Source organism: Salmo salar, chromosome ssa09 (assembly GCF_905237065.1).
Source record: "Salmo salar chromosome ssa09, Ssal_v3.1, whole genome shotgun sequence".
NCBI classification, from domain to species: domain Eukaryota; kingdom Metazoa; phylum Chordata; class Actinopteri; order Salmoniformes; family Salmonidae; genus Salmo; species Salmo salar.
The window spans coordinates 22272836-22300654 of record NC_059450.1 but is presented as its reverse complement, the minus strand read 5'-3'; the positions used below and the strand labels follow the sequence as shown (position 1 = coordinate 22300654).

At 42.6% G+C, this 27819-nt stretch overlaps 1 protein-coding gene across 1 annotated transcript; it reads left to right on the top strand.

The window, feature by feature from the left end:
* Positions 1-346: 346 nt before the first annotated feature.
* LOC106611016 (E3 ubiquitin-protein ligase pellino homolog 2) lies at positions 347-27428 on the top strand. Its single transcript, XM_014210814.2, has 6 exons — positions 347-690; positions 10729-10858; positions 19209-19310; positions 24462-24659; positions 24934-25122; positions 25341-27428. The coding sequence occupies exons 1-6, from the start codon at positions 614-616 to the stop codon at positions 25917-25919; spliced, it is 1275 nt and encodes a 424-aa protein (XP_014066289.1). The 5' UTR covers positions 347-613; the 3' UTR covers positions 25920-27428.
* Positions 27429-27819: the final 391 nt, after the last annotated feature.

The window sequence follows — 27819 nt, the reverse complement described above, 5'->3', positions numbered from 1 at the left end:
ACGTTCTGTTGTTTCAAAATGATGTGGAAAGTGGAAGCTATGATCCCTTTATGAATTTCCAGATTGTACTCTTTGTTTACATAATAGAAGGTGCCGCCTCATATCTAGCCATACCCATCATGTGATGTAGACAAACAAGGGAAGTCTGTCATTTGTAGAATTTCTTTAACAAAATAATTATTATAGAAATCAAATGATGAACAAAACAATATCAAATCAAGATATCAGTATACATCGATAAAGTGTTTGATCAATAAATGGGTTTTTAAAAAAGTGTGGAATGTGTCTAAAGTCCCCCCACCCCCATATAAAGTAAAGGACAACTGAATGGTATGGTCCACCCTCTGCTCCTGGCTGTTTTTGGATCTGCTTTTAAAGCGGATTGAACCACCGAGTTGCGTTAACTAGGACTCACAAAACAACGTTTTTGTTCCATTAATTTTAAAAGAAAGACTGTTCTATATAGTCGTAAATACTTATGCAACGAGATATACAGTGAAATGGCAGTTGCGTACACTCTTTGTAGGGAATTCCTTGTGTTCTTTTCCCTCTGAATTTGAGAGAGTGCATTGAGATCGAGGGGCGCCTGCTGTCCATTGAAGCAAGAACCCTCATGTTTTCGCCAAGCCAGGAGGAGCAGTGCGCCCCTACAAAAGACCCAATAAAATACGGGGAGTTGGTAGTATTAGGGTAAGTTGAAGAAAAACTTCCGTACTTACTAAATGTAAGTGTTGGTATTTTAGAAAGTCAACAAGTTAGCTAGCTAACAATTTGTAGGCTAGTTGGAGAAGTCGAGGCTATGTTTGTGACTGAACTTTTTTCCAGCACTGAAAACACAGACTGGAGTTAGCTATCTTCGCCGTGAATAAAATTAACGCTTTAGTTACTTCGATTAAGATATGTAAACACACTTTTCCTATGTACACTGCTATCGTTCGAGGCCACAGCGAACTTGACGCGCCCACGTTACTCAACAAATCAGAAATGTGTAACGGTTTAGTAGCTATCTGTTTTCATTTACTTTTTCGGAAACGGTATAAACGTTCTATTTATTTACAACGTAACCCACAATGCATGTGTAGATTGTGGTGGAAGGGTTTGAGATGATAGTACATATGAGTAAATCACAGAATTCCCAACCTTGCAACAGTGTTCTTTTAGCGCCTGTGTTGTATATTTTTGTTCCAATAAAAGTTGCTCACAAGTAATGACTGGATTCAGGGCGGATGAGGAATTCGGAAGTGGCGATTTCCCCCATCCCCCCGAATCCTCACTTTTTTCCAAACATGTTGCTTTGCTTACGTGATAGTCATCTCTCATAGCATCAGAGTATGCTAGTGTTTCCACGCGACTTTAATGAAGGCTCAGACTTCGGCTAACGTAGGCCTGCTTCTACGTTCCAAATTTTAACCCTCTTTTAAAAAATAAAAAAAACATTTCATGTAAACTGATTCAGCGATAATATAGTCTTTAATGTTTTAGTGCTCACAACTTTTTTTTTGAACTGACAGGAGCACTACCCACAGGAAAAAAAAGTAATCAACTATGTTCTTAATCGATACAAATGCCATTTAGGGAATGTAAGACTCCTTGATTCATCTCTTACTGACATATTTTCGGGAACATCCAGAACACCAGTGGACATGTTTGTTCCGTTTATTCATTAAATGCTATACAGTAAGTAGGTCTACCATTCATAGATGCTAAAACTACTTTTAGCACCAATTGATGATAGCAGGGATGCCACTTTGGTTGTAGAAGTGGCGTGGGTCTGGGGGTCCTCCCCCAGAATGGTTTTGGGCATCTAAAGCTAATTTCCTGCATTTTTACACAATCCAATATGTCTTCTCTATTTAGAACATAAAGTAAAAATATGCCCACAGTCATTAAGCTAGGTAAGATATAATTATTACATATGTTTGTGATTAATAAGACTGAGCTAAATCAAAGGTAATTCAATAATAAATATTGTGTTGCACCTTTAACCAATTGCCTAACAAATGAACAACTCTTCCTTACATTTTTGTTTGACATGTTTTGTCATTGGGAAAAGCCTCTATCAACCCTTGATACAGTTTGGAAATCAACTTTGGAGGTTTGTTGCTTTAAAATAGCATCTGGCTTGTCTAGTGTTTGCTGCACAGAGAGAACAAGTGTTATATCTGAAAAAACCACCTCACCTCCATCAGACTGGTCTTCCCTGGCTGCCTGACCCTGCTGAGATCCCTGTCATCATCTGAGCCTCTTAAAATGAGGCATGACAAAGAATTACCTTGGTGTACATTTATACATTATATTATCCAATAATAGAATCAATGGTTCCATAATTGAAATGACCATTATTCCCAGACTGTAGCTTTAAACTGCTGTCCTGTAGCTACTGTAGGTCTACCCATCACTTCAAGATAGAACTTTGTATCATTTACGGATATTGTTAATATACAGTGCATTCGGAAAGTATTTAGACCCCTTGACTTTTTCCACATTTTGTTACATTACAGCCTTATTCTAAAATTGATTAAATACATGTTTTCACTCAATCTACACACAATAGCCCGTAATGACAAAGCAAAAAAAAATTTGCACATGTAATAAAAATAACAGAAATAGCTTCTTTATATAAGTATTCAGACCCTTTGCTATGAGACTCAAAATTGAGCTACACACAATATCCCATAATCACAACGCAAAAACAGGTTTTTACATTTTTTTAACATTGATTACAAATAAAAAAACATACCTTATTTACAGAAGTATTTACAGAAGTATTCAGACCCTTTGCTATGACACACGAAACTGAGCCCAGGTGCATCCTGTTTCCATTGATCATCCTTGAGATATTTCTACAACTTGATTGGAGTCCACCTGTGGTAAATTAAATTGATTGGACATTATTTGGAAATGCACACACTTGTCTATATAAGGTCCCACAGTTGACAGTGCATGTCAGAGCAAAAACCAAGCCACGAGGTCGAAAAAATTGTCCGTAGAGCTCCGAGACAGGATTGTGTCGCAGCACAGATCTGGGGAAAGGTACCAAAAAATGTCTGCAGCATTGAAGGTCCCCAAGAACACAGTGGCCTTCATCATTCTTAAATGGAAGAAGTTTGGAACCACCAAGACTCTTCCTAGAGCTGGCTGCCTGGCCAAACTGAGCAATCGGGGGAGAAGGGCCTTGGTCAGAGAGGTGACCAAGAACCCGATTGTCACTCTGACAGAGCTCCAGAGTTCCTCTGTGGAGATGGAACCTTCCATAAGGATCTCTGTAGCACTCCTCCAATCAGGCCTTTATGGTACAGTGACCAGACGGAACGCTCTCCTCAGTAAAAGGCACATGACAGCCTGCAGTTTGCCAAAAGGCACCTAAAAGACTCTTAGACCATGAAAAATAAGATTCTTTGGTCTGATAAAACCAGTGGTACAAAAAGTACTCAATTGTCATACTTGAGTAAAAGTAAAGATGCTTTAATAGAAAACTACTCAAGTGAAAGTCACCTAGTAAAATTCTACTTGAGTAAAAGTATTTGGTTTAAAATATACTTAAGTATCAAAAGTAAATGTAATTACCAAAATTCCTTAAATTAAGCTAACCAGACGGCACCATTTTGTTTTATTTATTTATTTGCGGATAACCAGAGACACATTAAAACATTCCAACATAATTTACAAAGGAAGCATGTGCGTTTAGTGAGTCCGCCAGATCTGAGGCAGTAGGGATGACCAGGGATGTTCTCTTGAGTGTGTGAATTGGACCACTGTCCTACTTAGCCTTCAAAATGTAACAAGTACTTTTGGGTGTCAAGGAAAATGTATGGAGTAAAAAGTGCATTGTTTTCTTTAGGCATGTAGGGAAGTAAAAGTAGGAAAAAATATGAATGGTAAAGTACAGATACCCCAAAAAACTACTTTAGTAGTACTTTAAAGTATTTTTTACTTAAATACTTTACACCACTGGATAAAACCAAGATTGAACTCTTTGGCCTGAATCCCTACGGTGAAGCATGGTGGTGGCAGCATCATGTTGTGGGAATGTTTTTCAGTGGCAGGGACTGGGAGACTAGTCAGGATCAAGGGAAAGATGAACGGCGCAAAGTAGAGCATACAAGACCTGTTTTTTAATAGCCATTCTCACACGGGTTTGTCTTAAACTGGTGGTGGCATAGATGCTTTGCCTGGCAGCGGGCTGGCTGGGTGAGTGGGTCTTAGGGAATGAAAATAGGGATTGATCACGATACAGCCTCTGCCTCTCCTCAGTCCCCTCTCTGTCTATTCATTGTGCCTGTGGGACTGAAGCTATTGACTGCATTGTGAGTCTCCTAGGAACGGCTCTGTGAGGGAAGCTTGTATTCGACTGGGACTTCTCCGGGTAGGTGGAGCACAGACCTCCAAACCACCAATACAGGAGGGTGGTGACTAACTGTAGATGACATCTGCTGTTGAGGATGAACCAGAAATGTTGCTGTACATTGTCACAGTTTGGACTGGTTGTGACCTAAAGCCCCCCCAACTCTGTCACAGTGACTAGGGGAGTGCAGATGACTCTTTCCTGTGAATGACAAGGCTGTTGAACTGGGCTGCTCAGTCTCTAGTCTAATCCCTGCTATTATCCAAAGGCAAAATCCGCTATCTGTCTGGGCCAGGTCAAAAGAGAAAGGGATTACAATAGCTACAGCACAGATGCTGTCCCAGCTAATGCAACGATGAAGATGGCTCCAGGTGACATTACATACTTCACTTCCTGTCCTTAAAGATTGATAATGGACTGGTATTTATGTCCAGTCTTCCCATCTGACCCCAAATGGCTTAACTGGAGTGGGGGAGAGATGTTATGGCCCAGTAGCATCAAGCTAGGGAGAGATCAACTTTTATGTCACATGCTTAGTCTATACCTGTTGTTTACGAACAGTGAAATGCCCATCCCAACAATGTTGAGAGAAATAGAAAAGTAATAGAAGACACAAGGAATACATACACAATGAGTAACGATAACTTGGCTGTATTCACAGGGTACCGAGTCGATGTGCAGGGGTATGAAGTAATTGAGATAGATATGTACATATGGGTAAAGTGACTAGGCAACAGGAGCAGTAGCAGCAGCGTATGTGATGAGTCTAAAAATAATTCATGCAAAGGCTGGTCAATGCCCATAGTGAACTCCAAAATTATTGGGACAGTGACAATTTTTTTTGTTTCGGTTCTGTACTCCAGCACTTTGGATTTGAAATTCTACAATGACTGTGAGGTTAAAGTACATACTGACAGCTTTCATTTGAGGGTATTTTAATCCATATCAGGTGAACCATTTAGAAATGACAGCACTTGTTGTACATAGTCCCCCCCCCCATTTTAGGGGAGCAGAAGTATTGGGACAAATTGACTTATGTGTATTAAAAAGTTCCAAGTATTTGGTTTTGCATTCAACAACTACATCAAGCTTGAGACTCTACACATTTGCTGGTTGTTTTGGTTCTCAGATTATTTTGTGCCCAATAGAAATTATGTATTGTCATTTTGAAGTCACTTTTACAGTACATTTGAGTAATTTAGCAGATTCTTTTATCCAGTGACTTACATAGTGAGTGCATACATTTTCATACTTTTTTTCATACTGGTCCCCTGTGGGAATCAAACCCACAACCCTGGCATTGCAAGCACCATGCTCTACCAACTGAGCTACACGGGACTATAGTGAATAGAATGTTTATAAACACTTCTACATTCATGTGGATGCTACCATGATTAGAGATAATGATGTGTGGAAATTAGAGGCATAAATATCATACCCCCAAAATGTTAACCTCCCCTGTTATTGTATTGGTGAGAGGTTAGCATGTCTTGGGGGTATGATATAAAATGTTAACCTCCCCTGTTATTGTATTGGTGAGAGGTTAGCATGTCTTGGGGGTATGATATAAAATGTTAACCTCCCCTGTTATTGTATTGGTGAGAGGTTAGCATGTCTTGGGGGTATGATGTAAAATGTTAACCTCCCCTGTTATTGTATTGGTGAGAGGTTAGCATGTCTTGGGGGTATGATATACAATGTTAACCTCCCCTGTTATTGTATTGGTGAGAGGTTAGCATGTCTTGGGGGTATGATATACAATGTTAACCTCCCCTGTTATTGTATTGGTGAGAGGTTAGCATGTCTTGGGGGTATGACATAAAATGCTAACCTCCCCTGTTATTGTATTGGTGATAGGTTAGCATGTCTTGGGGGTGTGATATAAAATGCTAACCTCCCCTGTTATTGTATTGGTGATAGGTTAGCATGTCTTGGGGGTGTGATATAAAATGCTAACCTCCCCTGTTATTGTATTGGTGAGAGGTTAGCGTGTCTTGGGGCTGTGATATTTGTGCGTCTAACTTTGTCACTCATCATTATTCACTATTCATTCATGATTTTCCCTAATCATGGTAGCATCTAGGCTTTGGCGGTATACCGTATACCAGGGTATTTGAAAATAGCCACAGGATGGTTTTTCAATAGCGTCAATACATTTAGAAACTACATTTTTATATTATTAGCTACTTTTTAAGTAAATACCTGCAGTCAATTTGTATAATATGTTAGGAGATGAAGATTTCGTTCTTCATTTCACCTGTCGTATTACGAAGCTTACTCTAGTTCCCCAGAACAGTTGAGCCAGTCATTTCTTTGTTTGTAAATAGCACAATTGGAGATAGTGGGATCACGTGAGTCCAGCTGTGTATTGACAGGGGTCGCGTTTTGTATTGATAGTCAAGTGTTTTTTTTTTTTTGTGTTTTTCTTTGCTTCGATTGAGTGATAAGAGACGTGCAACTATAGTTTTCTTTCACAGATGACAACAGAAGTGCAAAGCTATTTGGCTGGCAGCCATACATGTAGGCTAAGTGAGCTTACAATAATAAATTAAAAAACTATGCATGGCCATCATATTTCTGTTTATCATAGAAAGAATGTAGCCATCTGCATTTCCTAAAGTTAATCTTGCATTTTACTGGATTTTTTTTTTTTTACATTTGTATTTATTTTACCTTTATTCAATTTGGCAAGTCAGTTAAGAACAAATTCTTATTTTCAATGACGGCCTAGGAACAGTGGGTTAACTGCCTTGTTCAGGGGCAGAACGACAGATTTGTACCTTGTCAGCTCGGGGATTTGATCTTACAACTTTTCGGTTACTAGTCCAACGCTCTAACCACTAGGCTACCTGCCGCTCCATGTATGTAGTCTGGCTACACATCAGTCAGAGTGCTGTCTGCTGATAGAATACCTGTTCGTCAATTCTCAACCAAGTGGAGAAGTGCAACTGAACCACAAATTGAGTCTGATGCCAAGCAGAAATTACAATAAGAAGATTTTTAGATCTGCGTTTACAAAACGCAGCAAGATATTTCTTATGTGTTGTATCTTTTTTTCCTGTGTGAAAAACCCATTCTGCTTTAACGTGACCCCGAAGTTTAACTTGTTATTAATTCAGCCACATACTTAGATAAGGTGATAGGGCATCGTATTGTTGGCTTTCTGCTGTGTTTGAGAAGTCAAAGCTCTTTGAAGGAGTTATCTGTACAGCTGCCACTGCTATCTTTTGATTTCCTTGTTTTTTGTTGCCCTCCTCTCTGTTCTCGGCCCGTCTGCTCCTCCCCATCTTCTCCGAGCAGAGCAGGCAGGCCCGTTGCCATAGCGACTCCAGACTCCATACAGACACAGCGTGTATACAGGCTGCTCAATGTCTCTGGTTCACAACACAAAAAATGACATTCGTTAGCTCCTACCTATATATGTATAACTTTATGAGCTGGACTGCATGTCTTTGCTATAAAAAAAGTGTTTTATTTACCTAGCAGCCTCCATGAAAATTCACTATTACTTGTGCTAGTTTTGTTAGCATTCTGCTAATAGATGCCCAATGGGCTTTTATGCATTTTGTTGGCGCCCCCTTGTGTACTAAACTGGTAATACTGTAAAACCAGGGATAAGAGGACAGTAGGATGATATGAACATCTGGATACTGCCCAAACCCTACTAGCGTCTACATAATGTAGAAGTGTTTAGAAACATATTCTTATTTACAATAAAAGTGACTCCAAATGACACTACAATATTTAACATTTATTTTTGTGTACAAAATAATCTGAAATGGCAACATGCATCCAACAGGTATGGATGAAAATACACTAACATCATAGTCCATTATTTAATTTCAAATCCAAAGTATTGGAGAACAGAGCCAAAACAATAAAAATGTGTCAATGTCCCAATACCTTTTGGATCTCACTGTAGTCCGGGTAGCTATTTAACTTTTTAGCCATCTTATTGCATGGGGGTAGAAGCAGTTCAGTGTCCTGTTGGTTCCAGACATGGTGCATCGGTCCTGCTTGCCGTGCGGTAGTAGAGAGAACAATATGATTTGGGTGGCTGGAATATTTGGAATTTTTAGGGCCTTTCTCTGACATCGCCTGGTACAAAGGCAATGGTATTGACTGGTACCGCTTTAGAGACAGGTGGCTGCCGAAGGCTAAAAGAAGAGTGCAATTGATCCTGCCTGATTGTGGACTGATCACTGCGGTTGTGACTTGTTTCATATTGATCGTACTTGTGTGCAGTCAGTCAGTGATGGCAAAGATAACATATTCCCCTGTGAGAGGGTTGTGTCGCGCAGACCAGCTCTACCCTGTTCTGACTGAGGCCATGTGTTTGCCTGGCTGTGGGGACAGGTGGCCCGGGCAGGACGGAGGAGTATGGAGGGGGGGGATCACTCGCTGCTGTTGCATCAGTGTTGCATTAAGGGGGCTTTGGGGATTACAGTGTAATGGTTTGTTGTTTAGCCCATTCACTAATTAAAATAAAGGAGGTTGACTGATTTACTTAGTGAACACAATTCATTCTGAAATAATGTGATCTCAGTCTACGTGTCAGTCTGAACTCTCTTATTTGCACAATCATTGTGGGTGGGTGGGTGGGTGATAGGCCTGTGTTGGATGGGAGGAGCGCATGGGGTTTCCCAGCTGTAGGGGCCAGCTGGTGGATGTAATTGTTCTGGAAGGGGTGTCTCGATTCACCAGGCAGACCAGGCTTGTAGTAACAGCAGACTGAGAGACTGGGCATCACAAGGGTGCACCAAGATGGAATTGTGAACCACACAATTGTTATGATGAGGCCATTTTGTCCTGTGTTTTTATGAGTCAGACAGTTCAGGTTCCAAGTTATTGTGACTAATACGGTAGAGCTATTACGCTGTTGAACCTTCATGTGAGTCAGAGAGCCTCGCCGGTCTGGACAGTCCAAGACTAAGGAGATGATTGTGGACTACAGGAAAAGGAGCACTGAGCACGTCCCCATTCTCATCGACGGGGCTGTAGTGGAGCAGGTTGAGAGCTTCAAATTCCTTGGTGTCCACATCAACAACAAATTAGAATGGTCCAAACACACCAAGACAGTCGTGAAGAGGGCACGACAACACCTATTCCCCCTCAGGAAACTAAAAAGATTTGGCATGGGTCCTCAGATCCTCAAAAGGTTCTACAGCTGCAACATCGAGAGCAGCCTGACTGGTTGCATCACTGCCTGGTACGGCAACTACTCGGCCTCCGACCGCAAGGCACTACAGAGGGTAGTGCGTACGGCCCAGTATATCACTGGGGCAAAGCTGCCTGCCATCCAGGACCTCTACACCAGGCTGTGTCAGAGGAAGGCCCTAAAAATTGTCAAAGAACCCAGCCACCCCAGTCATAGACTGTTCTCTCTATTACTGCATGACAAGCGGTACCGGAGTGCCAAGTCTAGGACAAAAAGGCTTCTCAACAGTTTTTACCCCCAAGCCATAAGACTCCTGAACAGGTAACCAAATGGTTACCCGGACTATTTGCATTGTGTGCCCCCCCCCAACCCCTCTTTTACGCTGCTGCTACTCTCTGTTAATCATATATGCATAGTCACTTTAACTATACATTCATGTACATACTACCTCAATTGGGCCGACCAACCAGTGCTCCCACACGTTGGCTAACCGGGCTGTCTGCATTGTGTCCCGCCACCCACCAACCCCTCTTTTACGCTACTGCTACTCTCTGTTCATCATATATGCATAGACTTTAACCATATCTACATGTACATACTACCTCAATAAGCCTGACTAACCGGTGTCTGTATATAGCCTTGCTACTCTTATTTTCAAATGTCTTTTTACTGTTCTATTTCTTTACTTACCTACACACACACACACACACACCTATATACATACCTTTTTTCCCGCACTATTGGTTAGAGCCTGTAAGTAAGCATTTCACTGTCTACACCTGTTGTATTTGGCACACGTGACAAGTAAACTTTGATTTGAAAAGGGCAGCAGGAGACCTGACGCACATTCAAAACTCTGCTCTGCTACAGGCTAGTAAAGATCAACAGCTGGAGCTACATCGTGGCTAGCTTAGACAGGGAAAGCATTTAAAGTGCATTATGTAATAACTCGGTAATAATCCAAGGTGATGCTTATATCACAAATAAAATGAATGGGATTTCTGGTGGTGGATTAATGAAAGTGGATAGAAATGGCCCTTCTCTAAAACCCCAAGATCACATTTTATTATTCATCACACATTCATTTCCAGACGTGTGTTCTGTAACATATTCTCTAAGACCTTTTCTCTCCTGGAAGCATATGTTTACCCACCCTTTGTGGACAATTAATTCCCGTTGTCTGAAATGTTGAACACTCACGTCTTTCTCCTCTTCTTTCTGACAGGTACAATGGCTCTCTCCCGAACGGAGACCGGGGCAGAAGGAAAAGCCGCTTTGCCCTGTACAAGAGAAGCAAAGCCAACGGTGTTAAACCCAGCACCGTCCATATCCTCAACACACCACAGGCCAGCAAGGTAAACCAGGAACCTAGGCTACTCATGTAGGCTATTCATGAATGAACTAAGTCATTGGTTGGATTAATACTTGATGCGTTCTCATGAATATGTTATGGCCCCACTTATCAAATTGATAGTCATTTTTAAACATTTTCTTTTACACACAAGATTTTTCATGTATCTACGTTGGAATCCCAGTCAAGAAAATATTGCTGCTCTATTGATAGATCTGTGACATTTACTACACAAAAGCTGCAGACTGCAGCCAGTAAACTTGCCAATCCTGTATATGTCTGCCCTCTTGTAATTGGTCTCCTAGATAAATCAAGCACACATTTCGGAGTACTTCTCCTTTTTGAAGTTTGCGTCTTCTGGCTTCAGGCCCGAGTCTGGGTTGGTCTCCCACCCTGTAGCCTGACTGTGAAGTCTGCGAGAAGTTTAGGCGCTAGCTGATAAAGGCTGTGTAATCTCTGACGGCCTGTTTACTTTACTGTGCTGTGCTCTTGTCTGTGCTGTTTCATGACACTAGGGCTGACCCCATTTAGTCGATTGTTTGGTCGATAGGCTGTTGGTCGACCAAGATTTCTTTAGTCAAGCAGTTGCAACAACAACAAAAAAACAGTGTACCAGACACCTGTCTGATTTGTTTCTGTCTGAGTGGACTAATCCATGGGAAGGGCACAGTCCATCACTCTAAGACATGTCGTACTGTATTTGTATATGGTTAAGGACAATGGTGTAACACAAAAAATAATGTTATTTTATAACAAATGTGCTTTCTAACGTTTGATAGCGGTTGCTGTCCGCGGTTCTGAAACATCAGTGAGGTGTTGAATTAGTGCCTTTTACTAGATCATGTTGCAATGTGGATAATAGCAAAGTTAACCAGCATATTGATGTTGAGAACAATACGGCAGAGGCAGCAGCGGAGTAAGAAGACGAGAAAACAGCCCTTGCCTTAATTGTCTAGGAAAATTGAGGAGAAGAAACCCCAACTTAATTTGGTCGATAATAAATAGTCTTAACTGTTAAATGTGCCTGGCTTTTTAAATTATCCATATACTTTGTATATATAGTGTATGTGCACACCTTCAAATTAGTAGAGTTGCTATTTCAGCGACACTTGTTGCTGACGGTTGTATAAAATCGAGCACACAGTCATGCAATCTAATAGACAAACATTGGCAGTAAAATGACCTTACTGAAGAGCTCAGTGACTTTCAATGTGGCACCGTCATAGCATGCCACCTTTCCAACAAGTCAGTTTGTCAAATTTCTGCCCCGCTAGAGATGCCCTTGTCAACTGTAAGTGCTGTTATTGTGAAGTTGAAACGTCTAGGAGCAACAACAGCTCAGCCGCGAAGTGGTAGGCCACACAAACTCTCAGAACGAGACCGCTGAAGCAAATTGTCTGTCCTCGGTTGCAACTCTCGCTACCGAGTTCCAAACTGCCTCTGAAAGCAACGTCAACACAAGAACTGTTTCGTCGGGAGCTTGATGAAATGGGTTTCCATGGCCGAGCAGCCACGTACAAGCCTAAGATCACCATGTGCAGTGCCTAGTGTCGGATGAATTTGCGTTTGGCGGATGCCAGGAAAATGCTACCTGCCCCAATGCATAATGCCAACTGTGACGTTTGGTGGAGGAATAATGGTCTGGGACTGTTTTTCATAGTCCAAGCTAGGCCCCTTAGTTCCATTGAAGGGAAATCTTAAAGCTACAGCATACAATGGCATTCCAGACGATTCTGTGCTTCCAACTTTGTGGCAACAGTTTGGGGATTGCCCTATCCTGTTTCAGCAGGACAATGTCCCTGTGCATAAAGCGAGGTCCAGACAGAAATGGCTTATCGAGATCGGTGTGGAAGAACTTGACTGGCCTGCACAGAGCCCTGACCTCAACCCCATCGAACACCTTTGGGATGAATTGGAACACCGACTGTGAGCCAGGCCTAATCGCCCAACATCTGTGCCCAACCTTACTAATGCTTTTGTGGCTGAATGGAAGCAAGTCCCCGCAGCAATGTTTCAACAACTAGTGGAAAACCTTCCCAGAAGAGTGGAGGCTGTTATAGCAGTAAAGGGGGGGACCAACTCCATATTCATTCCCATGATTTTGGAATGAGATGTTTGTTGAGCAGGTGTCTACATACTTTTGGTCATGTAGTGTATCTACAGAAATAAGACAGATCTAGCTAGTGTTGGCAGTTTGAGTGTTTGTTTAATAGTCTACTGATTCAGTGAGCATCAAGCCTCACAACACGTCGGTTGATAAACTATTTCACCAATTCGGCTGTTTTTTAATCGTTGCTATGCTATAAAAGCTTTACAATTATTATTTTAATTAAAACAGGCTCTCTGTTATTTATTTAGTGTTTACACTTTCAAATTGTCAAATTATATTAACAATAATAACCCTCCTTTTTCTTGATCTCCTTATTGTTATCATTACTATTATGATCATTATAAGAAGCAATGTCATTAATAGGCTTAGTATAGCAGCCTTGTATAACCACCATCGAGCCGTAGGCCTAAGAGCACGTGCTGTTTATTCTTAATCCCGTAATTTATGTAGGCCTATATTTCAATACTTTTTAAAAATAAAATAACAAAGTGACCCTTGAATAATTAGAGTAAACAATAAACTGTTCTGTTTCGACAATTGCGTTCGAATCGTCCCCGCGATATGCAACTGTTCAGGGAAGTCAGGAACCAATACACGCAGTCAGTCAGGAAAGCAAAGGCTAGCTTTTTCAAACAGAAATTTGCATCCTGTATCTCTAACTCCAAAAAGTTTTGGGACACTGTAAAGACCATGGAGAACAATAGCACCTCCTCCCAGCTACCCACTGCACTGAAGCTAGGTAACACGGTCACCACCGATAAATCCATGATAATCTAAATTTCAATAAGCATTTCTCTACAGCTGGCCATGCTTTCCTCCTGGCTACCCTAACCCTGGCCAACAGCTCCCCCCCCCCAAATACAGATAGCAGATGTTCTGAAAGAGCTGCAAAACCTGGACCCGTATAAATCAGCTGGGCTAGACAATCTGGACCCTCTCTTTCTAAAATTATTGTTGCAACCCCTATTACCAGTCTGTTCAACCTCTCTTTCGTATCATCCAAGATCCCTAAAGATTGGAAAGCTACTGCGGTCATCCCCCTCTTCAAAGGGGGTGACACATTAAACCCAAACTGTTAGACCTATATCTATCCTGCCCTGCCTCTCTAAAGTCTTCGAAAGCCAAGTTAATAAACAGATCACTGACCATTTCGAATCCCACCGTACCTTCTCCGATGTGCAATCCGGTTTCCGAGCTGGTCACGGGTGCACCTCAGCCACGCTCAAGGTACTAAACGATATCATAACCGGCATTGATAAAAGACTACTTTGCAGCCGTCTTCATCGACCTGGCCAAGGCTTTCGACTCTGTCAATCACGGTATTCTTATCGGCAGACTCAATAGCCTTGGTTTCTCAAATGACTGCCTTGCCTGGTTCACCAACTACTTCTCAGAGTTCAGTGTGACAAGTCGGAGGGCCTGTTGTCCGGACCTCTGGCAGTCTCTATGGGGGTACCACAGGGTTCAATTCTCAGGCTGACTCTTTTCTCGGTATATATCAATGATGTCGCTCTTGCTGCGGGTGATTCTCTGATCCACCTCTACGCAGACGACACCATTCTGTATATATCTGGCCCTTCTTTGGACACTGTGTTAACTAACCTTCAAACGAGCTTCAATGACATACAACACTCCTTCCGTGGCCTCCAACTGCTCTTAAACGCTAGTAAAACCAAATGCATGCTTTTCAACCGTTCGCTGCCCGCACCCACCTGCACGACTAGCATCACTACTCTGGACGGTTCTGAATATGTGGACAACTACAAATACCTAGGTGTCTGGCTACACTGTAAACTCTCCTTCCAGACTCATATTAAACATCTCCAATCCAAAATCAAATCTAGAATCGGCTTTCTATTTCGCAACAAAGCATCCTTTACTCACGCTGCCAAACTTACCCTAGTAAAACTCACTATCCTACCGATCCTCGACTTCGGCGACGTCATCTACAAAATTGCATCCAGTTTGCTGAGTAGAGTATTGGAAGCTGTCTATCACAGCGCCATCCATTTTGTTACCAAAGCCCCTTATACCACCCACCACTGCGACCTGTATGCTCTAGTTCTCCACTGGCTCCAGGTCATCGTCTATGCTAGGTAAAGATCCGCCTTATCTCAGCTCACTGGTCACGATAACAACACCCACACGTAGCACGCGCTCCAGCACGTATATCACCCTGGTCATCCCCAAAGCTAACAACTCCTTTGGCCGCCTTTCCTTCCAGTTCTCTGCTGCCAGTGACTGGAATGAATTGCAAAAATCGCTGAAGCTGGAGACTTAATTCCCTCACTAACTTTAAACATCAGCTATCTGAGCAGCTAACTGATCGCTGCAGCTGTACATAGTCCATCTGTAAATGGCCCATCCAATCTACCTACCTCATCCCCATATTGTTTTTATTTACTTTTCTGCTCTTTTGCACACCAGTATCTCTACTTGCACATCATCATCTGCTCATTTATCACTCCAGTGTTAATCTGCTAAATTGTAACTACTTCGCTACTATGGCCTATTTATTGCCTACCTCCTCCCGCCATTCGCACACACTGTATATAGACTATTTTTTTCTATTGTGTTATTGACTATACGCTTGTTTATTCCATGTAACTCTGTTTGTGTCGCTTTGCTTTATCTTGGCCAGGTCGCAGTTGTAAATGAGAACTTGTTCTCAACTAGCTTACCTGGTTAATTAAAAAAAGCATGAGACTGTTTTTAGTCTTTGCTGTAATAAAGGCATAAACGACAGACTTTCTGGTACGCTTTTAATTTAGTTTGTGTTTACATTGTTCCAAATGGTCAGAAGAAATTATATTGTAATCTATAATATGCATGCAGTGCATGTTTCTTATTTTTCTTGATCTCCAGTATTTTCCACAGCTAGTCAAATTTATTCCACAGAGCAAGCAGTGAACATTCTCCCATTTCGAGTTTTTTTTGTAACGTCCTCTTCATGTGTTCGGAGTTTGTTATAGCATATCAATAAATAGGTTATAACTCAGACCTTATTGGTCATGTGCATGCGACGCATACATGTGTCACGTGAAGAGAGCAAGGGTTGAGGGAATAGAGAAATGTTTTTCCTAAACAAATGAGGGATTTCAGTAATCAAACTTTTCAGTCAAATGGCTGTAATTATGTTGCAGCTTCAGCAACAGCGTGACAAACACTTGATGTTCTGTGGTGGTCGCTGCAGCAGGGAGGAGAGAACGACAACGGTTGCTAGTCAGTCATTTTTATTTTTTTACACAGCGCAGCAACTCTGGGCCTGGCACAATCAAATTGCGGTCGGACTCCCTCTTGTCATTTGTGTGTCATCATTTCATCAAGCATAGCGCTTAAAGCATCAGGCAAGCTCAGTGCATATAGTTGATTTGATTAAAACGCATAGGATGTGTCTGTGTGGAAAAATACATGTTTTAAAATTTCGAGCAAATTCTCATTCAACAAAGTTTTTTGAGTCGGAGACAGCCCTACATGACACACCACATTAGAACAAGTTAGGTTTATGTAGGAGGTCATGTACTGTCTGGTTTAAATTGATTGGGCTTTATTAATCCCCCAGCACCTTCACCTCCCCTTTCCCTCTGCTATCACCCTGGTATCAGGGCCTGTATGAAGCTTGGTTTAGCGGGTGAAGTGAGGAGGAAGTTGTTGCAGTTGGCTGACCTTCCGCTCACAGCTGTACACACAGAGATGAAATGGCTGTTCTTTCTGGCAGGCAAGAAAGGGAACCTTGTTTTGAAATTCTCCCTTTTGTGGCCCTCCGTAGCCTACCACTGTCAGTGAATGAGTTCAACATACCTATCGTCCTTGAGCCTGCACAGAGTTCTGTTTGAAAGCAGAGATTTGAGAGGGCAACTATTATGGATATCCGTGTGTGTCCCCCGATGCCTTCTCTCGCTCAGCAGGAATGTGTTTTTCACTCAAGATACACACGCCATGTGAACATAATGAGAAAGCTGACTGACTGAGTGAGTGGGGCTATGCACACTCTGGTAGATAATGAGGATCTCTGCCACTGCCAGACTCCTATTCAAATCCTGCCCTGCTCTCTAATCTGCCCACTTGATCTCAATTAGAGGGGTGTGTGTGTGTGTGTGTGTTCCTTTGGGTGTTCCCTAACATACGGTTTAGGCCACTTCGTTCTCCAGATCTCATTTGGTTGCGTGGGGTTTTAGTGGGACTTTAGCACTGGATATGCGGAAATCCAAAAGGAGAACCAAATGTTCTGTTGAAAATGTTAACTCTATCATGGTTGTTTCTTACTCCTGCAGACTCCCGTAGCGCGGCACGTATGTAGACCGTGCCTAGCGTAGTGGGAGGGCTGTGACTGAGTATAAACTGTATCTGAGCCCAGACAGACACCGGAGGATGGATGTTGGCAGTGTGCACTGTGTTAAGACAAGCCCCTGTATGTCTCGCTACAGGATCTTTTTTTATTTTTTTAAACTTTTTTTCTGCAGCTGCACAATACAGCAATCGTGAGTGACCCACTTTTACCTCTCCCTTGCTCACGTGATGGAGCTGTTAGGGGAAATGGAATTTAGATTCCGATTTAGAGTGGATGGGCTGGGTGGCTGTAGGGCTGGGTGGCCGCAGGGCTGTGTTTGAGAGGCTTGAAATGAATCCCCCTTCATGAAGCTCAGCTGATAGCCTGGTCTTTTGACTGAGCCTAGAGGCCGGTTCATGGTCACTATAATGGAAGTGTTATATCACAGGAACACTGATCCCTACTGTTCCATTCTGAGTATTACTGTCCCAACTCCTATTTGTTTTTGTCCAGTGATATAATCAAGGGGTTGTACAATCATCTAATGATTCCCCCAACATGAGTGGTTGCGGAAAGCATTAGTTCCCTTCGTGACTCCCTGGTACATGGCTGCTCTTTGCTCTAATGTTGTGAGAACAAACAGTGGTCATCAGATGCTACCGGGTCGATAGTAACCTGCCTAAATGTCTACCGACCCATAACACTCACGTCTGTAGCTATGAAGTGATGTGAAAGTCTGGTCATGGCTCACATCAACACCATCATCCCAGAAACCCTAGACCCACTCCAATTTGCATACTGCCCCAACAGATCCAAAGATGACGCAATCTCTATTGCACTCCACACTGCCCTTTCCCACCTACACAAAAGGAACACCTATGTGAGAATGCTGTTTATTGACGACAGCTCAGCGTTCAACACCATAGTGCCCTCAAAGCTCATCAATAAGCTAAGGACCCTGGGACTAAACACCTCCCTCTGCAACTGGATCCTGGACTTCCTGACGGATCCCCCAGGTGGTGAGGGTAGGTAACAACACATCTGCCACGCTGACCCCTGAGGAGCCCCCGTGTTGAGGATGTGTGCTTTGTCCCCTCCTGTACTCCCTGTTCACCCATGACTGCGTGGCCAAGCACAACTCCAACACCATCAGTAAGTTTGCTGACGACACAACAGTGGTAGGCCTGATCAACGACAAGACAGCCTATAGGGAGGAGGTCAGAGACCTGGCAGTGTGGTGCTAGGACAACCTCTCCCTCAACATGATCAAGACTAAGGAGATGATTGTGGACTACAGGAAAGGAGGACCGAGCACGCCCCCATTCTCATCGATGGGGCTGTAGTGGAGCAGGTTGAGAGCTTCAAGTTCCTTGGTGTCCACATCACCAACAAACTAGAATGGTCCAAACACACCAAGACAGTTGTGAAGAGGGCACGACAACACCTATTCCCCCTCAGGAGACTGAAAAGATTTGGCATGGATCCTCAGATCCTCAAAGTTCTACAGCTTATTTTTTTCCCGCTGCTGCTACTCGCTGTTTATTATCTATGCATAGTCACCCTACCTACATGTACATATTACCTTGACTAACCTGTGCCCCCGCACATTGACTCGCTACTCTTACCCCCTGCATACAGCCTCGTTATTGTTATTTTGTTGCTCTTTTATTTTTTACTTTATTTCATAAATATTTTTCTTAACTGCATTGTTAAGGGCTTGTAAGTATTTCATGGTAAGGTTTACACCTGTTGTATTCGGCGAGTGTGACAAAACATTTGATTTGATCACCTTTATCACTGAAGAAGCCCTTTGTTTCAATAGGTTTGTATGATTTCATTAGTAATGAGCTCATACAATGTCATTTACAAATGACTTAATATCCTATTAAGAGTTTCAATGTAAGATAACTGTCATTATCAGTCCATTATATACATGTGTAGAATGCATCTTTTGATCTTCTGTTGTTGTTTCAGGCGGTGACCTGCAAAGGGCAGCACAGTATTTCCTACACTCTGTCCAGGAACCAGACAGTAGTGGTGGAATACTGCCATGACAAAGACACAGACATGTTTCAGGTAAGTTTCAATATTCCAGATGATCCATTGGTCTAAATTTATCAGATTATGTACATTTCATTATCCTTTTTACTGAAAACCCTCAAACCATAAGTTTATAAGGCAGTCTGCTTAGTAATATACAATTCATGTTAATGCATTTTTAACAAAACTCTGGTCTGTTTTATTTAAATCTTTAATGAAGTCTCTGTCTTCCCCATGGAATCGTTTGCTACGAAGCTGGGCAGTGTTTCTATAGCACTGTGGTCTCTGTGATCGTCTGTCCCACTTTCTTTGTCTTCTCCCCACTCTCCTTCCCTCAAGTGAACACGTGTTCTGTTCTGCACGCGGTTCTCCCCCTAGCGTTAATCTACAGCACAGAGACCGCTCCACTCCCACTGCTCCAGACACGCTTTACATTCTAACCTTTATTGTGTCTGTGTCTGCAAACGGTACTAAGTAAACAAAAGCCATACCCAGCAGAGAGCTGTTTAAAAACCCACTCGAGGACAAACGTTGGCCTACTAAAACAACGTTTGACAGATCAGACAGTTTGATCTTCAACTCTACAAACTGAAAATCGTATTAGTAAATCTCGATACCAAAATGATGAACATGGAGAGAAATTAGGGAAAATGTTAGCACACCAGCTGTGTCAGAACCGCGAATCAAACCATACCTGAGATAAATGAAGAGCTGGGTAAGAGGTGTATTGAACATTTAGAGATTAGTTCATGCTTTCTTGACTTTTACTCACAATTATACATTTTGGAATCCGCTGGTAACGCTACCTTATTCAACACCTTCTTTTAGAACTTAGATATTCCCACAGTTGAACCTGAGATACTGTAGCTGCTGAATTGGAAGAACATTTCTCTGTAGAAGAGATTGTGTTGGCAATTAAATCTATGCAGTGTGATAAATCCTCTGGGCCTGGTGGATTTCTGAGCGAATTCTTAACAAAATTCTCAGATCAACTTTTTCCTCTCTTGCTTTCCGTATTTGAGGATTCATTCTCATCATATTCTTTACCTGGCAGGTAGCCTAGTGGTTAGAGCGTTGGGCCAGTAACTGAAAGGTTGCAAGATCGAATCTCCGAGTTGACAAGGCAAAAATCTGTTGTTCTGCCCCTGAACAAGGCATTTAACCCACTGTTCCTAGGCCGTCATTGAAAATAAGAATTTGTTCTTAACTGACTTGCCTAGTTAAATAAAGGTAAAATAAAAACTGGCTTCATTTTAAAATCCTCTTTTTCAACATTGAACGTCTTTATAATATCCTTTCTAATCCCTATTCATCTGATGCTCCAGAGATATTGTTATCACTTGATGCTGAGAAGGCGTTTGATTAGGTGGAGTGGGTTTATCTTTTTTTTATACTCAAGTAATTTGGATTTGATCCAAATTTTATCCTGGATCAAAGTCCTTTACTCCTATGGCTGCAGTACGCACAAATAATAACCTTTCATCCTCTATGGCTGCAGTACGCACAAATAATAACCTTTCGTCCTCTATGGCTGCAGTACGCACAAATAATAACCTTTCATCCTCTATGGCTGCAGTACGCACAAATAATAACCTTTCATCCTCTATGGCTGCAGTACGCACAAATAATAACCTTTCATCCTCTATGGCTGCAGTATGCACAAATAATAACCTTTCATCCTCTATGGCTGCAGTACGCACAAATAATAACCTTTCATCCTCTATGGCTGCAGTACGCACAAATAATAACCTTTCATCCTCTATGGCTGCAGTACGCACAAATAATAACCTTTCATCCTCTATGGCTGCAGTATGCACAAATAATAACCTTTCATCCTCTATGGCTGCAGTACGCACAAATAATAACCTTTCATCCTCTATGGCTGCAGTACGCACAAATAATAACCTTTCATTCTCTATGGCTGCAGTACGCACAAATAATAACTTTTCATCCCATCTCCAACTTCAACGTGGGACAAGACCGGGTTCGTCAGCTGTTTGCCATCGCAATCAAGCCTTTAGCCACAGCAATACGCTATAACGCCACGATCAAAGGTTTTCGAAGAGGGGGCTTAGAGAATAAAGTCTCACTCTATGCGGATGACATGCTCTTATATAACAAATATAGCTTGCTCTGGAAAGAATTAAGAGACCTGCAAAATTATCCGTTTCTCTGGTTTTACTATTTTATAGGTATGTGTTTTATTCTATAAACTACTGACATTTCTCCCAATTACAAATATTGTCATTTAGAGCATTTATTTGCAGAAAATGACAACTGATCAAAATAACAAAAAAGAGAGTTGGGGAACATTGTCAGAGCAGAAGGAAGCAAGTTTTCTTCCAGGACAACCTTGTATGTGGCTTGATTCATGCGTCATTCACAAAGACATAACTGCCCGATTCTAGCCTTGCTGAAAGACCCCCAGATCATCAGCGATCCTCCACGAAATTTCACAGTGGGTGCGAGACACTGGCTTGTAGGCCTCACCGGGTCTCGCACCCACTGTGAAATTTGGTGGAGGATCAGTGATGATCTGAGGGTGATTCAGCCAGGCTGGAATCGGGCAGTTTTGTCTGTTAACTGACTTGCCTATGTAATAAAATAAGTTTATCCTTATATCAAAGGGGGCATAGGCATGGTCTATACCAGGGTTCCCCAACTGGCTGGCCACATTTTTCTGAGCAAATTATTTTATTAATAATGTTGTTGTTTTTTTACCAGGTAAGTTGACTGAGAACACATTCTCATTTACAGCAACAACCTGGGGAATAGTTACAGGGGATGAATGAGTCATTTGTAAACTGGGGATGACTAGGTGACGGTATGAGGGACAGATTGGGAATTTAGCCAGGACACCGGGGTTAACACCCCTACTCTTACGATAAGTGCCATGGGCTCTTTAGTGACCACAGAGAGTCAGGACACCCGTTTAACATCCCATCTGAAAGACTGCACCTTACACAGGGCAATGTCCCCAATCACTGCCCTGGGGCATTGGGATATTTTTTTAGACCAGAGGAAAGAGTGCCTTCTACTGGCCCTCTGTCACCACTTCAAGCAGCATCTGGTCTCCCATCTAGGGACCGAACAGGACCAACCCTGCTTAGCTTCAGAAGCAAGCCAGCAGTGGGATGCAGGGTGGTATGCTGCTGGCATGGTAATGTTTTGTGTGGAATTTTTATTGTTGGACATAAGACTGTAGAAACAGGAAATCGGCTTCAATTTACTTTAATTTAAGAAATCTGTTCCCAGGTTTTTCCACACAAATGTAAGAAAGGATTATGTTTTAGTTAAACATAATCCTATCTGTTTGGGCTTCTTGAAATCAATTTGCAGTTATGTTCCGGCCCCCCGACCATCCGCTCCAGAACAAATTGGCCCGCGGCTGAATCTAGTTCATGATCTATACGTTATTAAACTCGCACAATCCGGAATCCCTGGACTCTCTTAATAACCAATGGGAAGAGGATTTACGTGAACAACTTTCAGATGAGTATGCTTCAAAGAATCCATTCTTCATCTATATGTCTAAGACATGCTGTAATTCAATTTAAAATAGTTCATCGTCTGCATTGGTCAAAGGCAATGTTTTCCAAGATTAGACCAGAAATAGATCCCACTTGTGACCGATGTAAGCAGGCTCCTGCTACTTTACTGCCATGTTTTGGACATTGCCAAAATTGACAGATTTCTGGATAACAATATGAGACATTTTCTAAGATACTGGAGAGACCTATAGTGCCTTCGGAAAGTACCCAGACCCCTTCCCTTTTTCCACATTTTGTTACAGCAATATTCAAACATTTTCCTCATTAATTTGCACACAATACTCCATAATGACAAAGCGAAAACAAAAGTATTAAATAACCAAGCGTTGAGGTCGAAGGAAATGTCCGTAGAGCTCAGAGACGGGATTGTGTCGAGGCACAGATCTGGGGAAGGGTACCAAAACATTTTTGCAGCATTGTAGGTCCTGAATAACACAGTGGCCTCCATCATTCTTAAATGGAAGAAGTTTAGAACCACCAATACTCTTCTAGAACTGGCGGCCCAGCCCAACAAGACTCCAGGCTGTAATCGCTGCCAAATGTGTTTCAACAAAGTGCTGAGTAAAGGGTCTGAATACTTATGTAAATGTGATATTTCAATTAGCAAAATTTTCTAATTTTTTTTGCTTCATCATTATGTGGTATTGTGTGTAGATTGATGAAAAAGTCATTATTCGGAGTGGCACCGTAGGAGGCCCCCTCTGAACAGTTCAATGGGCAACATGCTGGTAATTTACTAGTCTTCTAGGTAGATGTCTTATGCTATTTAAGTGGAATGATCTGTTTCCTCCTAATTTTAACGATTGGATAAAGGAAGGCATGCAACATCTCAAGCTAGAGAAAATACGCTGCTCCGTTAGGGGATCTGCAATTACATTTGATCATATCTGGCAACCTTTCCTATCCTTTGTAGAAGACATGGACCAGCTAATTTCACAACTCCATAAACCAACTATAATTTAACATTTGTATCACTATTTTTATTCTACTTTTTATTTTATTTATAAATTATATATATTACTTAAATTCTATATCATGCCTGCTTTAAGTCTGGTTTTAGGGTGGGGTTTTGTTGGAGCATGGGGGGGTTAATTTAGGTTTGGTCTGGGAGGAGATCCGTGCGTGTTTTTCCCTCTACTTGTTCTGTCTGTATAATCATCATTAAAAATGCCAATTAAAAAATTGAGGAAAATGTTAAACAAGGACAAACGTTGAAAGAAAATGAAAGACAAAAGCATTTACTTTTCTGTGTGAAGCTCAAATTGATATATCATTATTTAATCAGTATCACAATGCATACAAATTCTATTGGTTTGTGACCTTGTTTGATTAAACATAGCATCCTTAGCTAGCTGATGGAGGACTATATATCGATACAGTCACTGTTCATCCTGGCTATGGAGCATTCATTGACATGCTCTCATTCATTATTTTTTTTTAATTTAAATTGTGTGATCTCTGGTGCTGGCAGCATCTGAGCCTACTGTTTTTACTATTTATTGAGGAAATAGCCCATGAACGCAGGCACTGACCTAAAAACAAACACTTTCTAAACCACCTTGTTTTACAAATGGATGTTCAGACCCTAATGGTGCAGGTGTCTGTTGTAACCAGGGCTGACTATATTGTCCTGCAGATTGGCCGCTCCACAGAGAGTCCCATAGACTTTGTGGTGACGGACACTGTGTCTGGGGGTCAGGAGGGAGATGAGACGCCCATCACCCAGAGCACCATCTCGCGCTTCGCCTGTCGTGTCGTCTGTGAGCGGGTCCTGCCCTACACCGCCCGCATCTACGCTGCTGGCTTTGACTCCTCCAAGAACATCTTCCTGGGGGTAAGACTGGGCTCACGGGGGGCTGTCCCAGGGCTAGGAATGTCTCAAGGGTTGATTGGTATTCCGATTTTCTTTCTTTTATGACAATAATGCACAATGGAACACTTCTAGCATGTTTTTACTTCTCCTGTTTTCCTCCTAAGAATCTGAGCCTGGTTCGCATGTGCTTGTCTAGCATTCCAGACAGAATCAACTAGATTAGCACACAATTTATACTAGCACCAGTGTTAAGTAAGCCCACTACTGTGACTTTTTCCCCCTGTCCCATCCTCAGGAAAAAGCCGCCAAGTGGAAGAACCCGGATGGTCACATGGACGGGCTGACAACCAATGGAGTGCTGGTGATGCACCCCAGGGGTGGGTTCACAGAGGAGTCCAAGCCAGGAGTATGGAGAGAGATCTCTGTGTGTGGGGATGTTTACACCCTGAGAGAGACCCGCTCTGCTCAGACCCGCGGCAAACTGGTCAGTAGCACTGATGACGCTCCACCATTACCCTGATTGAAATCTGTTGTCAGGCATTTAGGTCAAATAAAGAACCATTAAAAAATATTACAGCATTCAACATCATACCGTATACTCTTAAAAACGTAGTTTCCATAGACTTAGTGCTCTAACCCAGCTGTCAGTGTTGAGCCCAGTGTAACCTAATGGAGCTGTGTGTGCTGCGTTGCCCCCTGCAGGTGGAGTGTGAGAGCAACGTGCTGCAGGACGGTTCCCTGGTAGACCTATGTGGAGCCACCCTGCTGTGGCGCACAGCTGACGGCCTCTTCCACACACCCACCCAGAAGCACCTGGAGGCCCTGCGGCAGGAGATCAACGCAGCGCGCCCCCAGTGCCCTGTGGGCCTCAACACCCTAGCTTTCCCCAGCATGCAGCGCAGCCGCGCCCTCTCCTCCCTGGAGGACAAGCAGCCCTGGGTCTACCTGGCCTGTGGCCACGTGCATGGCTACCACAACTGGGGCCACCGCTCGGAACAGGAGCCCAGTGCCCAGCGGGAGTGCCCCATGTGCCGGACCGTGGGCCCCTACGTGCCGCTGTGGCTGGGCTGTGAGCCTGCCTTCTACGTGGACGTGGGCGCCCCCACACACGCCTTTGTGCCGTGCGGTCACGTGTGCTCAGAGAAGTCGGCAAAGTACTGGGCGGAGATCCCTCTGCCCCATGGCACCCACGCCTTCCATGCCGCCTGCCCATTCTGTGCCACCCAGCTCAGCCTCACCCAGGGCTGTGCCAAGCTCATCTTCCAGGGCCCCATTGACTGAGCTGCGAGGCCCTGGGGTGGGGGAAAGAATGAGGCAGGAGGGCCAACATGCTGTGAAACTGTTCAGACTTTTTAGTGCTTTGTTTTTTTATCACCAGACTGTAAAGAGGAGGAACGCTTCACAAGGTTGATGGTGTACTACAACAGTGTGTTCCAAGTTTCCGTGGAGATGGGCCTGAAGGCAGTGGTCCATTACACAGTGTTTGGGCTTCTGGTCCTCTGGATGGCCGCTGGCGTAGTGTACACAGCGATGTGGACCTAAGGCACAACCACAGAAACCATCATACTCTTCAGCTGCCAGCCATCAGCTTTCAACTCAACTGAGCTAACTCTCTGGACTGTGCAAGCTAAAATGGCTGCTCATTTCAAGTAGAAGGGCTACAAAACGTGTTTCTCGATCGTAAACTCCAAACGGATTACAGAGAGTAGGTGTAGTTAGGGTCTGTGGGGGTTGGGTGGGATGGTTCATGGTGGGTCTGAGGTGCATGATTTTCACAGAGCCAGACAGCTGGACTGTTGGCTGGGAGGAGGACCGAGCGAGCCAGCAAGGTTCATGGGTAACTAGTTAAGTGCTCTCCATTGGCTCCTCAGCTCTTATCTGGTTTTTAATGGTATCCAGAACATTTAGCCTTTCCAGAGGTGAGCTGAACTCTGTTCTGTTCAGGGAACAGATCCTTAAAAGAAAACAAGTGTTTTTCTCTCCTCTTGTACAGAGATGTATCCAGTGCCTGGGGCTCCCAGTAAAACCCTGGGAATATTTTTACTAAATGAAAAAAGCTATTTTGTTGAGGGTTATTAAGGGAGGGGGAGAGTTTTACATAAAGTATAAAGAAATTTAACCCACAGAATATTTTCCATCTTTTTATTCTTTGTTAAGAAGTATTTTACTACACTGAGGTGTACATTTTTTTGTATTTTATTTTTTATGAAAATGTTAATATATTTTTCTCTTGTAACTATTGTGTGCATGTAGGTTGGATCACATGGGTGTGCTTGAATGTGTCAACACCGGCTCATACGGAGAAATTAGTCCCTTGTGACGTAACCACCAAAAGGCAACAACAGGCCACTGGCATCAACCTTGTGGGTCATGACAATGAATCTATTAAAATACATACTCTCCTCACCATTGGCGCTTTAGCCTAAATTATGCAATTGCTTTGCTGAATGGCTATAGGTCTGTTCCTTAATATACTGTAAAACTCTGGTGTCTCATATCAGTAAGGCCTTTGTCAACTCTTGTGAAATAGATGAACTTTTGGAAGTGTAACTCACTCACACCTGTGAGCTTTCTTTAGTCTTTTCCCATACTCAGTGTGCACTGTTGAATTTGTAGCTTTATCTCATGCTGGGTTTTATCCAATGATTTTTGTCTGCTCCCAAACCTGGGCACAGTCACTGCAGCATTGATGGATTATACCAAATATAAAATGAGTTTTCTCTCCTGATGCAACAACTGCTTCCTGCAACGCAAAGTGTTACTGTACGCAAATTAAAAACCTAATTGCTATTGTAGAATACAAATCTAGTTCAGGATGACAGTCAAAGCTATTTGTTTGTACTCATTATCATAAGGATATTATCATGTGCCAACGCCAAATTTATCAAATCCAATTGTGGAGATGGATCAAGTGGGCCAAATGCGTATGAATGGATATAAGATATGACGTTGTAGGTGGGCTGTGAGGTGGAAATAAGTTGAAACTAAAGAATTTGAATCAAATCTAATACACTCTTCGTCGATGCGGGTGAGTTTGATTGTACCCGTGTATGTAGAGTGTAGCTCAACATATAGTACCTGTCAAAAGTTTGGACACCTACTCATTCAAGTGTTCTTTTTTTACTATTTTCTACATTCCAGAATAATAGTGAAGACATCAAAAACTATTAAATAACACTTA

Excerpts from the sequence above, each read along its gene's own strand:
- LOC106611016 (XM_014210814.2), top strand. The coding sequence starts at position 614 with ATGTTTTCGCCAAGCCAGGAGGAGCAGTGCGCCCCTACAAAAGACCCA. Across the intron at positions 10,859-19,208 it reads ACACACCACAGGCCAGCAAG|GCGGTGACCTGCAAAGGGCA; the intron begins GTAAACCAGGAA and ends TTGTTGTTTCAG. Across the intron at positions 19,311-24,461 it reads AAGACACAGACATGTTTCAG|ATTGGCCGCTCCACAGAGAG; the intron begins GTAAGTTTCAAT and ends ATTGTCCTGCAG.